This window comes from Geotrypetes seraphini, chromosome 7, assembly GCF_902459505.1.
Source record: "Geotrypetes seraphini chromosome 7, aGeoSer1.1, whole genome shotgun sequence".
Classification (NCBI taxonomy): Eukaryota; Metazoa; Chordata; class Amphibia; order Gymnophiona; family Dermophiidae; genus Geotrypetes; species Geotrypetes seraphini.
The window spans coordinates 174,693,876-174,713,207 of NC_047090.1; the positions used below are offsets into that span (position 1 = coordinate 174,693,876).

Sequence of the window (19,332 nt, forward strand, 5' to 3'; positions counted from 1 at the left end):
TGTTTTGATTCCACATTCCCACATTACTGCAGAATCTTCAGGCTCTGCATTCTGTCTTTGTTCTCTGTATTTTCTGGGCAGCCTCTTATGATCACATATTTTTGCCTTGTATCCTGCTCTCATATTATATAGATTTTCACTCACAGAGAAAAAGTGACAAGACCATCTTCAACTCATGACACCACAAAGCAAAACAGGAGTTGTGTCAAATCTGGTATATCAACTGGCAATAAAAAAGAAATTAATAAAACAGCAACTACTTTATTGATTTTACCTTTTCAAAATAAGAGAGGGCTTCCTGCTATGCAAAAATGGCCTAACATGGGGCATTATGCATTAGTTTTGCCATGTGATCGTGCTTAGCAGGGTTTAAAAAATGTTTTGTATAATTTCCTAAAAGAGAAGTCCACAGGCTATTATTGAGATGGCTTGGGGAATCCACTATTTATTCCTAGGATAAGCAGCATGAAATCCGTTTTACTACTTGGGACCTGGGTTGGCCACTGTTGGAAACAGGATACTGGGCTTGATGGATAATCGGTCTGTCCTAGGATGGCAATTCTTATGTTTATTTTTTTTGATTATTATAATTTTTTTTTTTTTTGAGGGAACATGACGGGGGCAGAGTGAGCATTACTGCAACACATTAGCACATCTACACTATCCAAGCACACTACTGGTTAGTGTGTGGATAACACAGAAACCCTTAGCACTTAGAAACATGACAGCAGTTAAAGGCCAAATGGCCCATCCAGTCTGCCCATCCGCAATAACCATTATCTCCTCCTCTCCCTATTGGCTAAGGCTCTTAACATTTGCATATCCTCTTCCTATAGGCTAAGGCTCTTTACACCTGCATTGTGAGGTCAGAGAGCTTTATGGTTATAGAAACAGAGAAACATGATGGCAGATAAAGGCCAAATGGCCCATCTAGTCTGCCCATCCGCAGTAACCATTATCTCCTCCTCTCCCTATTGGCTAAGGCTCTTAACATTTGCATATCCTCTTCCTATAGGCTAAGGCTCTTTGCACCTGCATTGTGAGGTCAGAGAGCTTTATGGTTATAGAAACAGAGAAACATGATGGCAGATAAAGGCCAAATGGCCCATCTAGTCTGCCCATCCGCAGTAACCATTATCTCCTCCTCTCCCTATTGGCTAAGGCTCTTAACATTTGCATATCCTCTTCCTATAGGCTAAGGCTCTTTGCACCTGCATTGTGAGGTCAGAGAGCTTTATGGTTATAGAAACAGAGAAACATGATGGCAGATAAAGGCCAAATGGCCCATCTAGTCTGCCCATCCGCAGTAACCATTATCTCCTCCTCTCCCTATTGGCTAAGGCTCTTAACATTTGCATATCCTCTTCCTATAGGCTAAGGCTCTTTGCACCTGCATTGTGAGGTCAGAGAGCTTTATGGTTATAGAAACAGAGAAACATGATGGCAGATAAAGGCCAAATGGCCCATCTAGTCTGCCCATTATCTCTTTCTCTCTCCGAGAGATCCCACATGCCTATCCCAGGCCCTTTTGAATTCAGACACAGTCTCTGTCTCCACCACCTCTTCTGGGAGACTGTTTCACACATCTACCACCCTCTCTGTAAAAAAAAGTATTTCCTTAGATTACTTCGGAGTCTATCACCTCTTAACTTCATCTTATGCCCTCTCATTGCAGAGTTTATTTTCAAATGAAAGAGACTTGACTCGTGTGCAATTATGCCACACAGGCATTTAAATGTCTCTATATCTCCCCTTTCCCGCCTTTCCTCCAAAGTATATAGATTGAGATCTTTAAGTCTGTCCCCATACACCTTATCACAAAGACCACACACCATTTTAGTAGCCTTCCTCTGGACCGACTCCATGCTTTCTATATTTTTTTTAATCTTTATATCTTTTTTTTATATTTTCTAATAAGCAGCAGTAAGTGCTCCTGTGGTAATATTAGCCCACAATTATTAATGGAAAAAAAAGGTTTTTATGGCCATTGTAAAAATGGCCTTAATGCATAGGGATATTTTATATATTTATTTTATTTATTTGGTTTTATATCCCATCCTCCCAGGAGAGCTCAGAATGGGTTACGTTTACATACATAGCAAAATATCATAAAACACAACATGACAAACATGGCATGACGAGCATTGTTTGACAAAACATAGGATGGCAAACAGTCTTATATATACCCGCTTAGCGTGATAAACACTCATATTACAAGCATAGCATGGCAGCACGGCAGACACTGTATTACCGTATTCTGGTGTTTCCGTTAAACTCCTCAGACTCACATAAGGGAGTGCTAAGGCTTCTCGATATTAGGTATACATTTAGGGCAGGGGATCTTAGCCCAGCCCCTGGGACACAGTAAGCCTGATTTTTAAAATATCAACAATAAATATGCATAAGAGAGAGTTGTACACAATGGAGGCACTGCATGCAAATTTATCTCACACATATTCACTATGGGTAATCTGAAAACCTGGCTGACTTGGTATGTCCCAAGGACTGGGTTGAAAACTCTTGATTTAAGGGTATTCCTATGAGATTTAGATTATACAATATGTAATATTTTATGTGTATCTTGATATATTTTGATCATGCGATCTCCTCTAACGTCCTTGGATCAAGAGCAGAGAGTCAGCATCTATAAGACAAACTTGGTTTTTTTTGTTGCATAGGATTTTTTGGACCCCAGTTCATAATTTGTGGTACTCTATTGCATGTTAAACCTTCTTTGGATCACTATAAAAGCCGTTTTTTCTTAGTAATGACGGGAATAGCCATCCAGATGATAACACGCAACCGGAAGAGTTATGATTGACTTAATTATACTTTCTTATGGGCAAACTTATGTTCTAGTTACAAATACGAAAGAATGAATGCTGAAATTTGAGGATATAGTAGTGCATTTGAAAGGGTGTGGAGCCCATTGACATCATTTATTGAGTCACAATAGTTGTCATATACCTTTTATTTTTATCTGACCTCCTTACGCATCCAGGGTGGGAGGGAGGGCGATGGGAAAACATTATAATTATTATTCATTATATCTATTTTATTGAAATTATACATGTGGTTTTATTTTCATTAGTTAAGGGGAGGAGGGGGGGTGAAAATGTTTGTTGTTGAAATATTTGTCTATTTAAAGTGCTTTTGTTTGGTTCGTTTATGTTTAAATTCACTGTATTGCACTGTTAATAATTGAAAACTAATAAAGATTAAAAAAAAAAAAAAAAAGAGCAGATAGTCAAATTGTAACACATATTGCCCTGCTTTATTTTTATTTACATTCTGTATACACTTGATGAAATGCAAGGCTTCCTCCATGATGACTATGTAAAGTCCTGTCTGCTTAGCCTTACCTGTCCCCAACAAAGGCACTGATGGGTCATCAGTGAAGTCACAATATGCATTACCATCCTGCAGCTCACTGTTGATGGTGCTGCCATTTGCTACATTCTTTCGTTTGATTGTGAATAACCTCTGTATCTTCGTGTTAAATCTGGAGGTGTAAATAACAAAACAAGGATGTAAATAACAAAACAAACGATGAAAATTTACTACCATTATCTGTTACAGTTAAACTGTAAAAATTAAAATGATACAGAGGGAGGAGCCTAAGGCCTCATTGGCTCAGAAGCCTAAGTCCCCTCCTCCTTAGGTGTATGAGCCAATCAGACCCTTAGGCCTCTCCCTGTGCATCACATGATGCACTGGGAAGGGGGAGGCCCATCATTTTGGACTGACAGGCCTCGGAGCAGGAGGGACCAAGAATCCCTCCAGCTCTCAATTTCTCACAAAGGTATTGGGGGTGGGTTGGGAGAGCATCCAGTGGCAAGAGGGAGTGGGCATCCCCCTTGCTTTTTTGGGGGGGGGAAGGGGAGGGGAGGGTTGGTTTGGGAGGGGCCTCCATTGGCAAGAAGGAGTGAGTATCCCTCCTGCTGATTTTAATTGGAATGGTGGTGGGGGAGGGGGTTATCCCGGTGCCTGTTATAAATATTATATTACTTTCGGGGCTGAACTATAGGTAAGACTGGTCTTGACCAGTCGCTCTTTTCAATCGCTAAAAGTGTTCACTTTTTTTGTGCATTGCAAAGCAATGTTAGAGCATTAATCGCTCGCCTAGTTTACATGGCATTTCAATATTAATGTCCTTATTTGAATGGCTGGATCAGAGCATGAGCGATCATGCAGAAATCCATATGGTGAGCTTTTTTCTGCGTCGGGTCGGCAAATGTGATCGTCACTATACCAGTCAAAATTGGTTTAGTGACGACTGATAGATGATCACTGACTTTAGTGCATCTAGGCCTGAGGGTCTACAACTATGAGTGCTGGAGAGAGCTGAGGTGTATTATCCTTGTCAAAGATTAGTGCTGCATGGCCAAACTGATCAAGTGGGAAGGAGCCTATCAAAATAGATTTAAACTCCAGATAATTGCAAATGAAAATTCATGGTGCCATATCTCTTGCCAGTTCCAATTTGAGCTGGATAGATAAACAACAGTAGCACGGGGTCAGAGCCTTCGGGGCTTTCTGTGAATCCTCAGGCAGCTTGATTGGTTGAACAGACAGCCTGCTCAACCAATCAAACTGCATCAGCAAAAGTAACAAAAAAAAAAAAAAAAAAAAAGCATGGTTGGGCTGAGGATTCACCCAGCCCCCTGAAGGATCTGATAGCAGTACTCTGAATTTGATTGGTTGAACAGGCAGCCTCTCATGTTGCCTGGTAAATCAATTAGATTGCATGAAGAAAAATTGGCACACCCTCAGGCAGGGCAGAATTAACCAATAGGCCAAGTAGGCACATGCCTAGGGCCCGAAATGGTCAGGGTGGCCCGATAAAGGAAGACATCAACATTGTTTTTTCCAAACGGCGATGAGCCTCTCCAGCATTGATCGGCGATGCGCCCCCCCCCCCCCCCCCCCCTTTGACAGAAAGTAAGACAAGCAAGCAACACGGGTAAGAAAGGCAATGGGAACCATAATTGTGCAAGCAGTGCTGCTTGCCCAAAGCTTCCCTCTGACGCAGCTTCCTGTTTTCGCATGGGCGCATGGTGGGCAGGGGACAGGGGGCCCAGTGTACTTGTGCGGCTAGGGGACCTCGACGAATTAATCCTGCCCTGCCCTCAGGAGATTCTGTAAAATTTCTGAATCCATTTGAAAGCACTACTCTGCTTTGCAGGCTTTCATGCTGGGCTTTTTGTCTGCTCGGACATCAGCCTTCTGCAACAGCTAGCTTCTTTTATTTTTCTCCTGTTCTTTACCAGTTTCAGTGCTCTAGCACAGCAAGCAGCAGCCCTATTTGCTTTGTGTGGTGCTGGCTCAGGTAGGGTAGGACCTCATCTGTCCTGCTGTGCTCCGCAAACCAGTTTGCTGCTCCACTACTGCTACTGTGACTCAGGGCTAGATTCACTAACCTCCTTTCTGTGCCTGATCCGTGGCCGATCTGTGCAGGCCCGACCAATTCACAAAACAAAAAAATTAAAATGAGGGCGAATGGAGGAACGCCCCCCCTCGGACCGCACGGATTGCTAGAGTGCGATCCCGACGCATGCACAGACCATCTGTAGATGGTCTGCGCATGCGTCTAAGAGCCACAAATTTTTTTATTTTTTTTTTCACCTTTTACTAGCCCAGCGAGCTCGTGGTTTTAACCCGCTTTAAACCCGCAGGTTAAAACCACGGGCTTATAGTGCGGGGAAGGGCAGGAGAGACTCAAAGCGAGAGCAGGGTGGCGAGTCAGGGCAGCAGGCAGGAGAGATTAGGGGCAAGAGCAAGGCGGCCAGAGCAGCAGATTGGGGCAGACAGGAGCAGGAGATCAGGGCTGACAGGAGCAGAGAAGCAGGGCGGCAGAAGGCAGGGCAGTCAGAAAGGACCTCATCGACTGGTCCTCAGCAGTCACTTATTTTGGATTGGCCAGCCCAGTCGGTGTTGCTTTTTTATTTTAGTGAATCGCTTCCTGCCTGCATTTGAATGCCATTACCCCTCATTTGCATGTGCGGATCGGAGGATGATCGGAACAGAGGTTACTGAATCAGGTCGGAGGGGAATCGGGTCGCAAAGGGCTCGCAAACTGATCGGTACACGATCGGTTTGCTTAGTGAATCTAGCCCTCAGAGACTAAACTTAAGTCACAATAGCAGTAATGGAACAGCAAATCGATTTGCAGGCAGCCACAGGGCATGAATTTGCCACACACCTGCCTCCATGGCTGTGCACACTGTTCTAAGTTCAGCTTGGCTCGAGCCTCCTTTTCCCTACCGTACCATCACCCAGAAAAGCTGTATGGCAGTTGGGGAGTGAGAATTCCGAAATCCCAGTGCTACATATCAATTAGCCGGCTTCCCCCTTTTCCAGTCCCAGAGCAGAGGAGTTAACAGCTGCTGTAGTGACACTGCCATTGAAGTCCACTCCCCTGAGGCCTGCAAACATTGAGAGGATTCAGCTTAGACCTCCCAGGCCTCTCCGGCACATTATGGATCAGGAACTCACGGGGGGGGGGGGGGCTTCCTTTTTCAGTGAGCTGCTGTAACAAACATCTCTGCAGTGCCCAGGTAAGAAAAAAAAATATATTTTATACTGGGTTTGGGGGTGGGGGGTATAAGGAAGTTGCAATGGAGATACAGACTAGGAGGGGAATATAAGAAAGAACAGGGATAATTGCTGGGTTACAGAAAGATGCAGGGGGGGGGCATAGGGAGGGTGGAGTTGGATGTGGGCTTAGGGAAGAGCAGGGTTGATGCCAGGTTAAAGGGGGGGGAGAGCATAGGGAAAAGCAGGGTTGATGCCAGGTTAAAGGGGGGGGAGAGCATAGGGAAAAGCAGGGTTGATGCCAAGCTATAGGGGATTGATGCTGGGTTATCTGGAGGGGGAAGGGCATAGGAGAGGGTGAGGGTTGAGGCCAGGGCATGAGGGTGAAGGTATAGGGAAAGGCAGGGAAAAGACTGGGCTATGGGAAGTGGGGAATGGGCAGAAGATGCTAAGCTACGGGACAATTTTTAATTTTTGGTGCTTTATTCTGTAGTTGGTGAGAGAAGGTCTTTGTTTTTCATGTGACAGAGGTGAGAGGTTCTGCTGGCATGTAGTTTGTGTGGGGATGTACAGGAGTCCGACTCGTCTGGCTTTTCCACTAGCGAGCGATACTGTGTTCTATAAAAAGCAGCGCGGCCTTTTCAAACGTACATTTGTTGCTCTTTGTGGTGTTAGGTTTGCTACATAGAGTCTGAGAAGCTTCTTCGTAGGATTTCGTGTTATTTTACAAAATATCTGGCAGTGATGCAATTTTTGTGTTGCTATTATTGAAGTGCTATCAGAATTCGCAAATATATATATTTTTTCTATAGAAAGTTGTAGGAGAAATCAACCAAACTATGCTCTTTAGCAGTGACTGAAGGAATGAAGTGATTGATGGAAATGTTATCTGTATATTTTTTTAAATTGTGTTTTATACTGGGTTTTTTGTTTTGGGTGCGATTACCTATTGATTATGTTTGTTTTTTTGTAATCCACTTAGGTATAAACAGAATATAAGTTTTTAAAAATAAATAACTAAATAACCCCCTCCCCTTTTTACAAAACCGTAGCGTGGATTTTAGCGCCGACTGTGGTGGTAACAGTTCCGACACGTATAGGAATTCTTATTGTACATTAGCGCACATTAGGACCCCTGAGGAAGGCGTGTTCATCAAAATACAGACCCTGTTGGGCCCTTTTCACCTAATGCATATGTGGATTGTTTCTGCATTTTCAAAAAATAGACTTGAATAAAAGCCTGCATCAAGAACATCTTCTCCACAGTTTCTTTTGCTTTAGTTATATGTGCTGACCTAGGATAGGGTTACCAGACATCCAGGAAAACCCAGACATGTCCTCTTTTCAGAGGACTGTTCGGGCGCCCGGAGGGATTTTCCAAAACCCAGCAGTTTTGAAAATCCACAGCTTGGAGGCTGCGTCTGGAAGCCTTTGCACTTGTGCAGCTGTCAAACACACATGTGAGACATCATTGCGTCGATGTCCGTGCATACCCAAAGGCTTCCAATGCAGCCTTCAAGTTTGGAGAGGTTCATGTGGGGGGGTGGGGCTGGGGGAGGAACAGGACAGAGCTGGAGGCAGAATGGGGCGGGACTGGGGGGGGGGCGAGGCCAGGAATCCTCTTTCTTCAAAAAGGAAATCTGGCAACCCTAACCCAGGATCCATCTTGCAGCAGCTTTAATCAATTGCAAAGCTCTATATTACAGAATGGCACGGGGAAAAAAAAATCTGTCCCCGTCACTGGATTACCATCCCCTTCACCGTCCCATCCCCGATCCCGCCTTCCCCTTCACCACCCATCCTCGCAGTATCCACCCTTCCCTCTCGCCACCTCATCGCCCTTCAGTGGCCCGAGAATCTCCATCCCTCCCCCTTACCTTCGCGGCATAAAGAAATTTAAGGGAGGGAAGGCACGTGGTCACCGATCGCGCGTGTGCGTGGCCCCTTCCCTCCCTCCGGCCAAATCTATCACCCTCCCTCCCTCTTACCTTTGCAGTGCTTTAGAAAAGAAACTGATGCCGGCAAAGCCTGCCTGTGCCTAAGGCAAAACTGCCCCCTGGTCAGAGAGAGAGCCCTAAGCAAGCTGGAAGCTAAAGAAGCACAGTCTAGGCTTTGCGGTCCCCAGTTATGTCTAATACCAGCTCTAGCAGGATGAATATTTCAAATCTGAAATATTCTAATCACAAAATATAAAATAAATTTATTTTGTTTTCTTTTTGTTGTCTGGTAATTTTATTCTTCAAATCACATTGGTCTCAGGCTTTGGTTTTAGGTTCCTTCTGTCTTCATAAGAACATAAGAAATGCTTTCGCCGGATCAGACCTAAGTCCATCTAGTCCAGCGATCCGCACATGCGGAGGCCCAGTTAGGTGCTCCTTATTGGAGACCCGGATTTCCCGTATCCTCCGATGTGATTTGCAAGAAGGTGTGAATCCAACTTGCGCTTGAAACCCAGAACAGTAGTCTCTGCCACAACCTCCTCTGGGAGAGCATTCCAAGCACCCACCACTTGTTGTGTGAAACAGAACTTCCCGACATTTGTCCTGAACCTGATGCCGCTCCGTTTCAGGCTATGACCTCTTGTCCGTGTCACATCTGAAAATATCAGTAATGCTGTTTCCTGGTCAATTTTATCAAATCCTTTTAATATTTTAAAAGTCTATCAAATCTCCTCGCAGTCTTCTCTTTGAGGGTGAACAGTCCCAGTTTTCTGAGGCGTTCTTTGTAGCTCAAATTCTCCATACCTCTGACAAGTTTCGTGGCTCGCCTCTGCACATTCTCCAGCAGAGTTATATCCTACTTAAGGTATGGAGACCAGTGTTGGACACAGTATTCTAAGTGTGGTCTGACCATTGCTCTGTAAAGTGGCATTATGACATCTTCCGATCTACTCGTGATCCCCTTCTTAATCATGCCCAACATCCTGTTTGCTTTCCTTGCCGCCGCCGCTGCACATTGAGCCGATGGTTTTAGGGTTCTGTCTATCAGTACCCCCAAATCCCTTTCTTGTTTGCATTTGGCTAATGTCACACCCAATATCCTATATTCATGTTCTTTGTTTTCCTTTCCCAGATGCATTACCTTGCATTTGTCTGCGTTAAAATTCATCTGCCACTTTATCACCCACTTTTCCAGCTGGTTCAGATCCTTCTGAAGATCCTCGCAGTCCCTTTGAGAGCCAACCACCCGACATAGTTTTGTATCATCTGCAAACTTGATTATATTGCATGTTGTCTCCTCTTCCAGGTCATTTATAAAAATATTGAACAGGATGGGCCCAAGAACAGAGCCCTGGGGCACGCTGCTAGTCACCTTCTGCCAGTCCGAGAAGTTCCCATTTATGCTTACTCTATGCCTTCTGTTCTCTAACCATTTGCCGATCCATCTGTGCACTTCTCCTCCTATTCCATGACTTAGTAATTTATTCATAAGCCTTGCGTGCGGGACCTTGTCAAACGCTTTCTGGAAGTCCAAGTAAATTATGTCCACTGGATGTCCACTATCCATGTGTTTGTTCATCGTGGCATGGCTAGCTCCTGAAGGTAAAATAGGCGCACGAGGAGCAGGGGAGAAGATGCTGAGTCTGACACAAGTGCAATTTTTTTTTTACCACAGGAGAAAGACTTTTCATCGCTCCTGTGGGGCGGTGAAAGTTCTTGTCCCCATTCCCGCGGGGCAGTGAAAGGTCTTGTCCCCATTCCTGCGGTAAACCAGTTGCAAATGTCTCCATTCCTGCGGATTTACTGCGGTGACCGTAAATGGTCCCCGTATCATTCTCTACTCTATATCTCATCTTATTCATACCCAGGTTTAATGCATTACAATAATCTACTCTATCATCATCCCCTGGACCACAGTATGAAAATCATAGGGTGCCAGCACTGGCTTCAGGCGATACAAAAGATGTAATTGTGAAATTAAAAATGCCTGGTATGTACTAATACATGGTAACTTGACAATGTGCTCTAGTGAGTTAGCTAATGCTGTGATCAGGGAACTTCCCCACCTTCATCCAAAATATTATTACTCAATTTGTGCATACAAACTAGAGAAATTCAGATTATTTACATACTCCCCCACCCCCAAATACCAACTTTATGCAGAAATATTTTTTCAAAGCCAAATACATCTATAGCCCTAAGACCTTTAAAAATGAAAAAAGAGAACCCTTACTTACCAAATTAGGTCAGGTCAGATACTACACTGTAATCCCCTGGATTCATCCTACATATCACCCACAAGAGGGGCGGAGCAGTTTTCCACATCATTACTTGGGTGAGAACCCAATAAAATATCTATTATTTGCTATTGCTTTCTCAAATTACTTTTGAATGTATCGTGCAAAAACCCCCTTGATGTTTTGCAGCTTCTAACAGAATCTGCATATATCAAACACGTACTGGATGAGCTGTTATTCAAATGCAGTTTCCTCCCTAGGGAAGCAGTACCCAACCAGTTGCTTCTTTGGACAATCTGGGCCCACTTTCTATTTTACCTTTTACCCAGTGGAACATTTTAATACCATGTTCTTACACTGGTGATGTACCGTTTCCTTTTTTCATTAGTAATTTTGCAATCTTTTCCAACTAGGAGTGCCCAAATATTTCTTTGAAGAATGGCACACTGAACATTGTGTCTGATGTTTCTGTAACCCTTCCAAAAAATACTCTGATGTCTGGTCACTGAAATAAAACGCTATGCTGCTGCAATAACCTCCGAATCACTCGAAAATTGTCACCCTTTCAAACTCTTTTTAAGGTTTGGAAACAGAAAATAGATGGAGCAAGATCTGGTGGGTAGGGTGGATGGTCTATGCCAGGGGTGTCAAACTCAAATCACATAAAGTGCCAAAATCTAAAATACAGGCTAAGTTGTGGGCTGGATTTTTTTATTAAAATACTTACCCTCCTCCTTTGCTGACGCACAGTGTGGGCCTCAGTGGCGGCTCCGATGCTCACAGGACTTCTGTGAGTGTTGGATCAATCGCCGCGGCCAAAACCTGCGCTGCGCGCCAGGAAAGGAGGGGGTTATTCTTAGTAGAAGTATAGGGATGCAACTTCTCCAACCCCACGTCAGCTACAAAATAAATAAAAAATACTTTTCCTCTCTTTTAGGTCCTAGTTCACACTTGCTGTCTAACATCAGCTCTGGCAGGATACACATTTCAAATATGACATCCATCATTTTGCCAGCCGTATGAACAGAAGCATTGTCTTGCAAAAAGAGAACTCCTTTCCGCAACTTCCCTCTCCTTTTTTCTTTCAGTGCCTCTTTTAATTGGCACAGCAAGTTACAGTAGTATTCTGCATTAACTGTTTGGCCCCTTGGAAAATAGTCAGTCATTACAACACCTTTCTGATCTCAAAACACTGACCATGATCTTTCATGCTGACTTTTGGGTCCTGATTTTCCTTGGCCTTGGAGAACCTCAGTGCCATCATTGCATGGACTGTTTTGTCTCAGGATCACAGTGGTTTAACCATGTTTCATCAACAGTAGCTAGTCATTCTAAAAAGTTGGCACCAACTCGCTGAATATGCTGCAAAATCAACTTGGAAGTGTCCATTCGACATCATTTCCCATCAGCTATCAAACATTTGGGCACCCACTTGGCTGACAGCTTCTGCATACCCAGTTGCTCATGGTTTATCCACCCAACATGTTCCCTGGATGTCTGTACTCTCTCAGCAATTGTTTTAGCGGATCTGCCAAAATCAGGTAAACAAATTCAGGCCTCCTAGACCTAACTGCATCTTCAGTCTTGAAATCTCCATGCTGAAAGTTTGAACACCACTTTTTCACTATGGAGTACTAAATGATGGGCATCTGTCTCTCAATGCTTGCATCATACATTCACAGATTTCCTTTGGAGTTTTCTTCTGCAGGAATAGGAACTTCATGATAGCTCAGAGTTCCACACTTTTTGTTGACATGGTTCAATCAATGATCTGAAGCAATGTCAAAACATAGCATTACAATTCTGCAAATTGGCATTTTGCAAAAATAAAACGCCACTTTTCAGCTACACGGGCAAAATAACACTCAGAATTTAGGAAGTTGGTTGGACCGAGAACTTTTCAGCACCCCCTCATAATTAAATAAAAATAATCTCCGGTTATCAAGTTATGTGAAGCTGAAAAAAAGTTTTGTGAAAAAAAAATGTGCTTTGAAAAGTGCGTAAGCCCAGTTCTGCAGATTTCTATTATTTCTGTGACTTTGGACATGTAAGAGGTACTTTTTATAACAGAGCATCAATGCAGGGAAGGCACACATGTTGTACCTATTTTATAGACAATATGGGTGTGATTCAGCAAACTTCATCCAAAGTTAAGCATCAGGATGATCTGTGCTAAGCTAGATTCTATAAAGGATGCTCTGTGCCAAGCAGCTTTTTATAGAATACTAAATTAGCACACATTTTGGCCCGGATTCTATAAAAGACACCTACGGTTAGGCGCCTAGATAGAGCATGGTGCCTAACTTATTTTAATTGGCTTAATTTGCACTGATAATTGAAAGTGTCATTACAAACCAATTAAAAAAACAATTAAAAATTAATTAGCTGGTAGGCGCCTAACTCAGCAGGCACCTACAACTTAGATGTAGCTGTCCGCACTAAGGTGCCCACCAGCAAATAGTCATGCTTAGAAGTGGGTGTGGGCATGGATTCAATTATCTGCCAGTACTGTACTCACTTGAGGAAAGAAGAGAACGGGGAGATATGATTGAAACATATAAGTACATCATGGGACGCATCAAGTCGGAAGATGATATCTTCTGGCTCATGGGACCCTCGACCACCAGAGGGCATCCGCTGAAGATCAGGGGAGGGAAGTTTCATGGTGACTCCAGGAAGTACTTCTTCACCGAAAGAGTAGTGGATCATTGGAACAGACTCCCACTCCAGGTGATAAAGGCCAGCAGCGTGACTGATTTTAAGAGAAAATGGGATACTCACGTGGGATATTTAAGGGAGTAAATTCAGGGGAGGGGATACTTGGAATGGGCAGACTTGGTGGGCTATAGCCCTTTTCTGCTGCTTTTTTCTATGTTTCTATGATGGCAGATAAAGGCCAAATGGCCACAGCATCCACTATCTCCTCCTCTCCCTATTGGCTAAGGCTCTTAACATTTGCATCTCCTCTTCCTATTGGCTAAAGCTCTTTACATCTGCATTGTGAGGTCATAGGGCTTTATGGTTATAGAAACAGACTCCCACTCCAGGTGATAAAGGCCAGCAGCGTGACGGATTTTAAGAGAAAATGGGATACTCACGTGGGATCTTTAAGGGAGTAAATTCAGGGGAGGGGATACTTGGAATGGGCAGACTTGGTGGGCTATAGCCCTTTTCTGCTGCTTTTTTTCTATGTTTCTATATTAGGCCAAGTTTAATATACCAGCACCTAAAGATATTCACACCATCATTTACGCCCGCCATAACCTGTGTAAATGCTGTCACCTAATTCATTGCTGTTAAGTGCTTTAGTAAGGAAAAAGTTTCTTTATGTTGTGGAAATTACGGACTATTAGACCATATTTGATGTTTCTTCTTTTAGACTGTTGGTACAGTCATTAATTCTAAGTATTTTTGATTACTGTAACAGTTTACTTAGCGGGTTATCAGAAAAATCTTCAGACTCCACATCATATTAAACACGGCAGTCCGATTAATTTTCAATCTGAAAAAAATCAGATCATGTCACACCTAATTACCAAAGACTACATTGGTTACCAGTCGAGGACAGAGTTAGATTTAAGTTCGGTTGTATATTCTATAAAGTCTTACATGATTTTGCACCTGATTATTTTGTGGGATTATTTTTATTCATTAATTCACAACACCCAAGACGTAATTGTAATTTGTTTGCTTTTCCATCGGTAAATGGTCGTTTATACAAGCGCGATTTTCAACGACTTCTATCTTTTCAGGCAGCTTCTTGGGATAAAGAGTTTGTAAATCTGTTAGTTAGCTCTGCCTCTTACCAGCAGTTCAGGAAATTATTGAAAACCTACTTAAGAAATTTTTGTAATTTCTAAATCATTTGATTTTACTGTCAGTGTTTCAATTTCCTTTTATAAACCGCATAGAACTCTTAAGTTACTGTGGTATATAAATAAATTTTGATGCTATGTTTATCTGAACCACTATTTTGCATGTGCAAAATTCTGCCAGGCGCGCACCTTGTACCATGTTTCCCTAAAAATAAGACCTGCCCCAAAAATAAGCCCTTGTTGCCAGCAGCGCTTCCCCCCACTGACACTTCCATCTCTCCCTCCCATTAGAATGCCGCCAACCGCAAGACCGATATACCTTGTAAACGTTGGCAAAAATCTAATCAGGCTGCTTTGCGGCATTCTCCTGCTGGGGCGTTCCATGTGCTGCGTTGCTAATGACATCATCAGTGATGTGGCAGAGGAACGCTCAGGTGGGAGAAGGCTGCGAAGCAACCTGATTAGATTTTTGCTGATGCTGCCATTTGCAAGGTATATTGGTCTCGCGGTCGACGGCGTTCTGATGGGAGGGAAAGATGGAAGTGTCAGTGGGGGTTCGGCTGTGCAAGGGGGGGATGGGAGGAAGGGAGGGATTGAAGCAGTGCAAGAGTTCTGCTGCACAAGGGATGGGAGGGAGGGAAGGATAGAAAGATGCTGCACAGGGGGGGAGGAAAGGAAGGATTGAAGCTGTGCAAGGGTTCTGCTGCACAAGGGATGGGAGGGAGGGAAGGCAAAGGGATGGGTAAGAGGGGAGGAAAGATACTGCACATGTGGGGGAGAGAAAGGAAAGAGGAAAAATTGGGGTGGAGGAGAGCAAGGGAGAGATAATTGTACATGAAAAAAATAAGACCTACCCCGAAAATAAGACCTAGTGCGTTTTTTGGGCCCCAAATTAATATAAGACAGTGTCTTATTTTGGGGGAAACACGGTAGATAGAACAGCAGCAGCTTTTCTGGTTCTGCTTCTGGTTTCTAGGTGCGATGTAGCAGGTTGTATGAATCTATAATCCAGTATCGGTAGCTTGAGCAGAACACAATAAGCAGGGAGAGAAACTAGGGAAGTCAGCTGGGATAACTGTGCAACCTGAACTTACCGTCTGGGTGGCAGTGTTGGTAGAACCTGAGACTTGCAAATAAGTACAAAAATGAAAGATAAATTTACTAGGAAAGGAAAGAAATAAGATTTTCTAAATTCTCTTTTAGTGGAGATCAGGAAACGAGTTGGAACAAGAAATACCGAACGAAATGAAAGAACAGACTTACTTCATAATAAGTATGTAAAACGTATACATAATGATGAGTATAAGACTTTCCCACCTGAAAAAGAAAAAAAAAATTCAAGTCATTCTCACATCTGTTCTGCAAAAATGCGTTAGCAGTCGAAGCATTCAAGCTTCATGAACGGTTGGCCCGTTTCAGAAAAAGAAGCTGAAGATAAAAAATGTATTCACCCAATACCTACCCCAGAAGAAAAAACTACCAGGAAACTAAAATTTTATAAAATCACTCACCATGTTATTACTTCATCATAGATGAACTGGAAAAAAAAATAACAGAGGAGAAATCAGTTTCTTTGATAAGGCATCATTTAGATTATTGGTACAATCATCCATTTTGTCCATTCTAGATTACTGTAATATAATATACATGGGATCCCAAAAAAAGTTTCAAAAAAGACTGAGACTTATACAAAATACGGCAGTCGTTTAATTTTTGGGCTGAAAAAAAAAAACATGACCATATTATTTCATCCTATAAACAGTGGCATTGGCTGCCTTTTGAGTACTGTTTAAGTTTGGTTGCACCAGTTTTAAAGTACTGTTTGGTATGGCTCCTAATTACCTGTCTCTGTTTTGAAAGATATAAACCTAAAAGAATAACTCGAGGGCAATACTTATTTGTGTTCCCGATTATTAAGCCTTGTTGTTACAAGAGATTCTTTGATAAATTGCTGGGCTTTCAGGCAGGTAAAATGGATTCATGCTCTATTATTTCCCAGGCCTATGTCATGTCTTTTAGGAAACTATTGAAAACTAATTTATTTGAAAAGTTTGTAAACTTATGTTTCAGAATATTGACGGGATATTTGCACATTGATTTTACAGTTGAACTTTAAGGAATATCTATCTATTTTCGTGAATGCATTTTATTTAATTATTGTATAATCTTAGTTGCTCTTAGACTTAGTTTGTATTTTTATTCATTGTTTGTATACTTTTAGTATTCTATGTGAACCGCCTAAAACTATGTGGTAGGGCGGTATATAAAAATAATAATATTATTATTATTAGATGCAACTGTTTTATCTCTTTAGAGGTTTGGTGATTTTTAAAGCTCACGCATTTTGCTACAGTGACACTATGTAAAGATTTCGTTATTTCAAGCCTTGGTAGCTGTGTTCTGCTCTGTTGACCTTTCATCTGTAATGCACTCATTTTCTGGGTTGGTTTTGTGCTGGCAGTGCCACTACAACGTAAGGCTACTTAAATCACTATTAATGAGCCTAACTGTACATAACTATAGTCTATGACAGAGGTGTCAAACTCAAATACACAGTGGGCCAAAATTAAAAGCTTGGACAAAGTCGCAGGCCAACCTTCATATTTATTGAAAAATGTCTACAATTGAGGAAGTTTTTCCTTCTCATCAGATATAACGATCCAACCAAGATATAACCAAGCCCAGTCTTGTGGTAAGTTGAAAATTTGTTGTTAGCAGAAATAAGATGAGCAAGAATGCAAAACTTAAAAAATCTGAAGAAACACCCTATCCACCAAGAATTAATAAAATTAAATATGGAGATACTTCTAAATAGTTTTGCATTGAAATTATTTACCAAAGGAAGGACAACTTACAATAAGAAGAACTATTATCGAAAGGGTGTAGTACATTGAATCTCTGAACAAAGCCCACCACGTCAGATGTACAACCTGAAAAAAAAATAAAAAAATCTAGTTTTGCATGAACATTGTATTTTCTGTGTTTATTTAATTTTTACAAAAGAAAATACAAAATAAGATATTCAACAGTACAATATCCCAAGCAGAACAAAGTACGCTTGCCAATGAAACAATGCTCTAAACCAGGGGTGCCCAAAAGGTCAATCGCAATCGACCAGTAGATCACAAGGGCAATGTGAGTCGATCGCAATAGACTCGCGTTGCCTTTGCATTCTCCCTGCTTCCCTGACATGTGTGTGCAGCCACTGCACATGCGCCGGGTCCACAAGCCTTCCCCCCTCCAACGTCAGAGAGGAAGTTCCAGGCTAGCCAATCACTGCCTAGCTGGCCCAGAATTGATGTCAGGGAAGGGGGAGGCTTGTGGGCCCTGGCTTGTGCAGTGGCTGCATGTGCCTGGCTTTTGTGGCGGCTGGGAAGCAGGGAAAAATCGGCGGCGGTGGCTTGGGGCGGCAAGGAGAGAGAAAGAAAGGGGGGCAGGGAGAGAGAGAGAAAGACAGACAGAAAAAAAGGGGAAGGGGGTAGGGAGAGAGGAAGAAAAAGTTGGGGTAGCGAATGGAGTGTTGGTTGGCAGAGGCCAGGCAGGGAGAAAGGAAGAAAAAGTTGGACTCATGGAGGGAGAGAGAGAGATGCTGGTTGAGGAACGGAATGAGGTCTGGAAGAGAGGTAGCATGCAGGAGGTAGAAAGAAGGGAAGAAATATTGGATGCACAGTGAGAAGGAAGTGCAACCAGAGACTCATGAAATCACCAAACAAAGGAAGGAAAAATGATTTTATTTTCAATTTAGGGCTCCTTTACTAAGGTGCGCTATGCTTTTTAGCGCATACTAACGTGTGCATGTTAGTCTATGGACGTGTTAGCATGCGCTAAATGTGCACTAAAACGCATAGTGCACCTTAGTAAAACAGGGGGTTAGTGATCAAAATGTGTCCGTTTAAAGAATTTATATCTGCTGTCTTTATTTTGCACTATGGCCCCCTTTTACTAAACCGCAATAGCGGTTTTAGCACAGGGAGACTATGAGCGTTGGGAGCAGCGTGGGGCATTCAGCAGCTCACTGCGCTACAAACCGCTATCGCAGTTTAGTAAAAGGGAAGGGGGTATATTTGTCTATTTTTGTATAGTTGTTACTGAGGTGACATTGCATATTTTAAAGTCATCTGCCTTGACCTCTTTGGAAAAAAAAAAAAAAAAACACCTCAAATATATTCAAATGATTTTTATTATTTCAACCAGAACATACAAATAGAAGTTGCATACAAATCCAAAAAATAACAGTGCAAGGTCACCCCCTCCCCTCCCATCCCTCCCTTCCATCCCCACCCCAAAAGTCCAATGCCACTACCATGGCTGAGAGTGTAAGATAGTCCTAACAATTCAAGAGTCTACTGCGAGCATATGGTGTGAGGTCCTGCCAGAAGCATTCCCAGGTCTGACAGAATTTGCGGCCCAGTCCACGATCTAAATCTCCCACCAGTCTCCGCTCCAGCATCGCATGAACAATCATCAACGCTCTCCATTGAGCGTAGGAAGGGGGATCTCGGGACAGCCAGTTAGTAAGAATTGCCTTCTTGCCCATCAAAAGCACTCTAGTGACAAAAGCTGACATTCCTTTGGGTTTGGGCACAGCTATATTATAATGTCCAAATAAAGCTTTCGGTTGTGGGAGCCAACGCCTCCGCCAGAGCTGCGTAATATAGTGCCCTAAATGTCGCCAGAACTGTTGAATTTTGGGGCAATTCCAAAGCATATGCCCCAATGAAGCGTGAGCTTGTGCACATTTCGGGCAAGAGTGAGTTGTAGTAATCCCCATCCGGGCTGCTCGTTCCGGCGGGATATAGAGTCTTA

General features: G+C 42.8%; 1 protein-coding gene across 2 annotated transcripts in view; it reads right to left on the reverse strand.

The window, feature by feature from the left end:
* The window catches only part of SLC24A4 (solute carrier family 24 member 4), a 196,530-nt gene that overhangs the window by 39,606 nt on the left and 137,592 nt on the right, over positions 1–19,332 (reverse strand). For both annotated transcript variants that reach the window (XM_033950870.1, XM_033950871.1), the window contains exons 7-10: positions 17,382–17,456; positions 16,038–16,063; positions 15,790–15,843; positions 3,417–3,502 (exon numbers count right to left, since the gene is read on the reverse strand). In XM_033950870.1, coding sequence (XP_033806761.1) covers positions 3,417–3,502; positions 15,790–15,843; positions 16,038–16,063; positions 17,382–17,456 — 241 coding nt within the window. The remainder of the gene's footprint in view (positions 1–3,416; positions 3,503–15,789; positions 15,844–16,037; positions 16,064–17,381; positions 17,457–19,332) is intronic.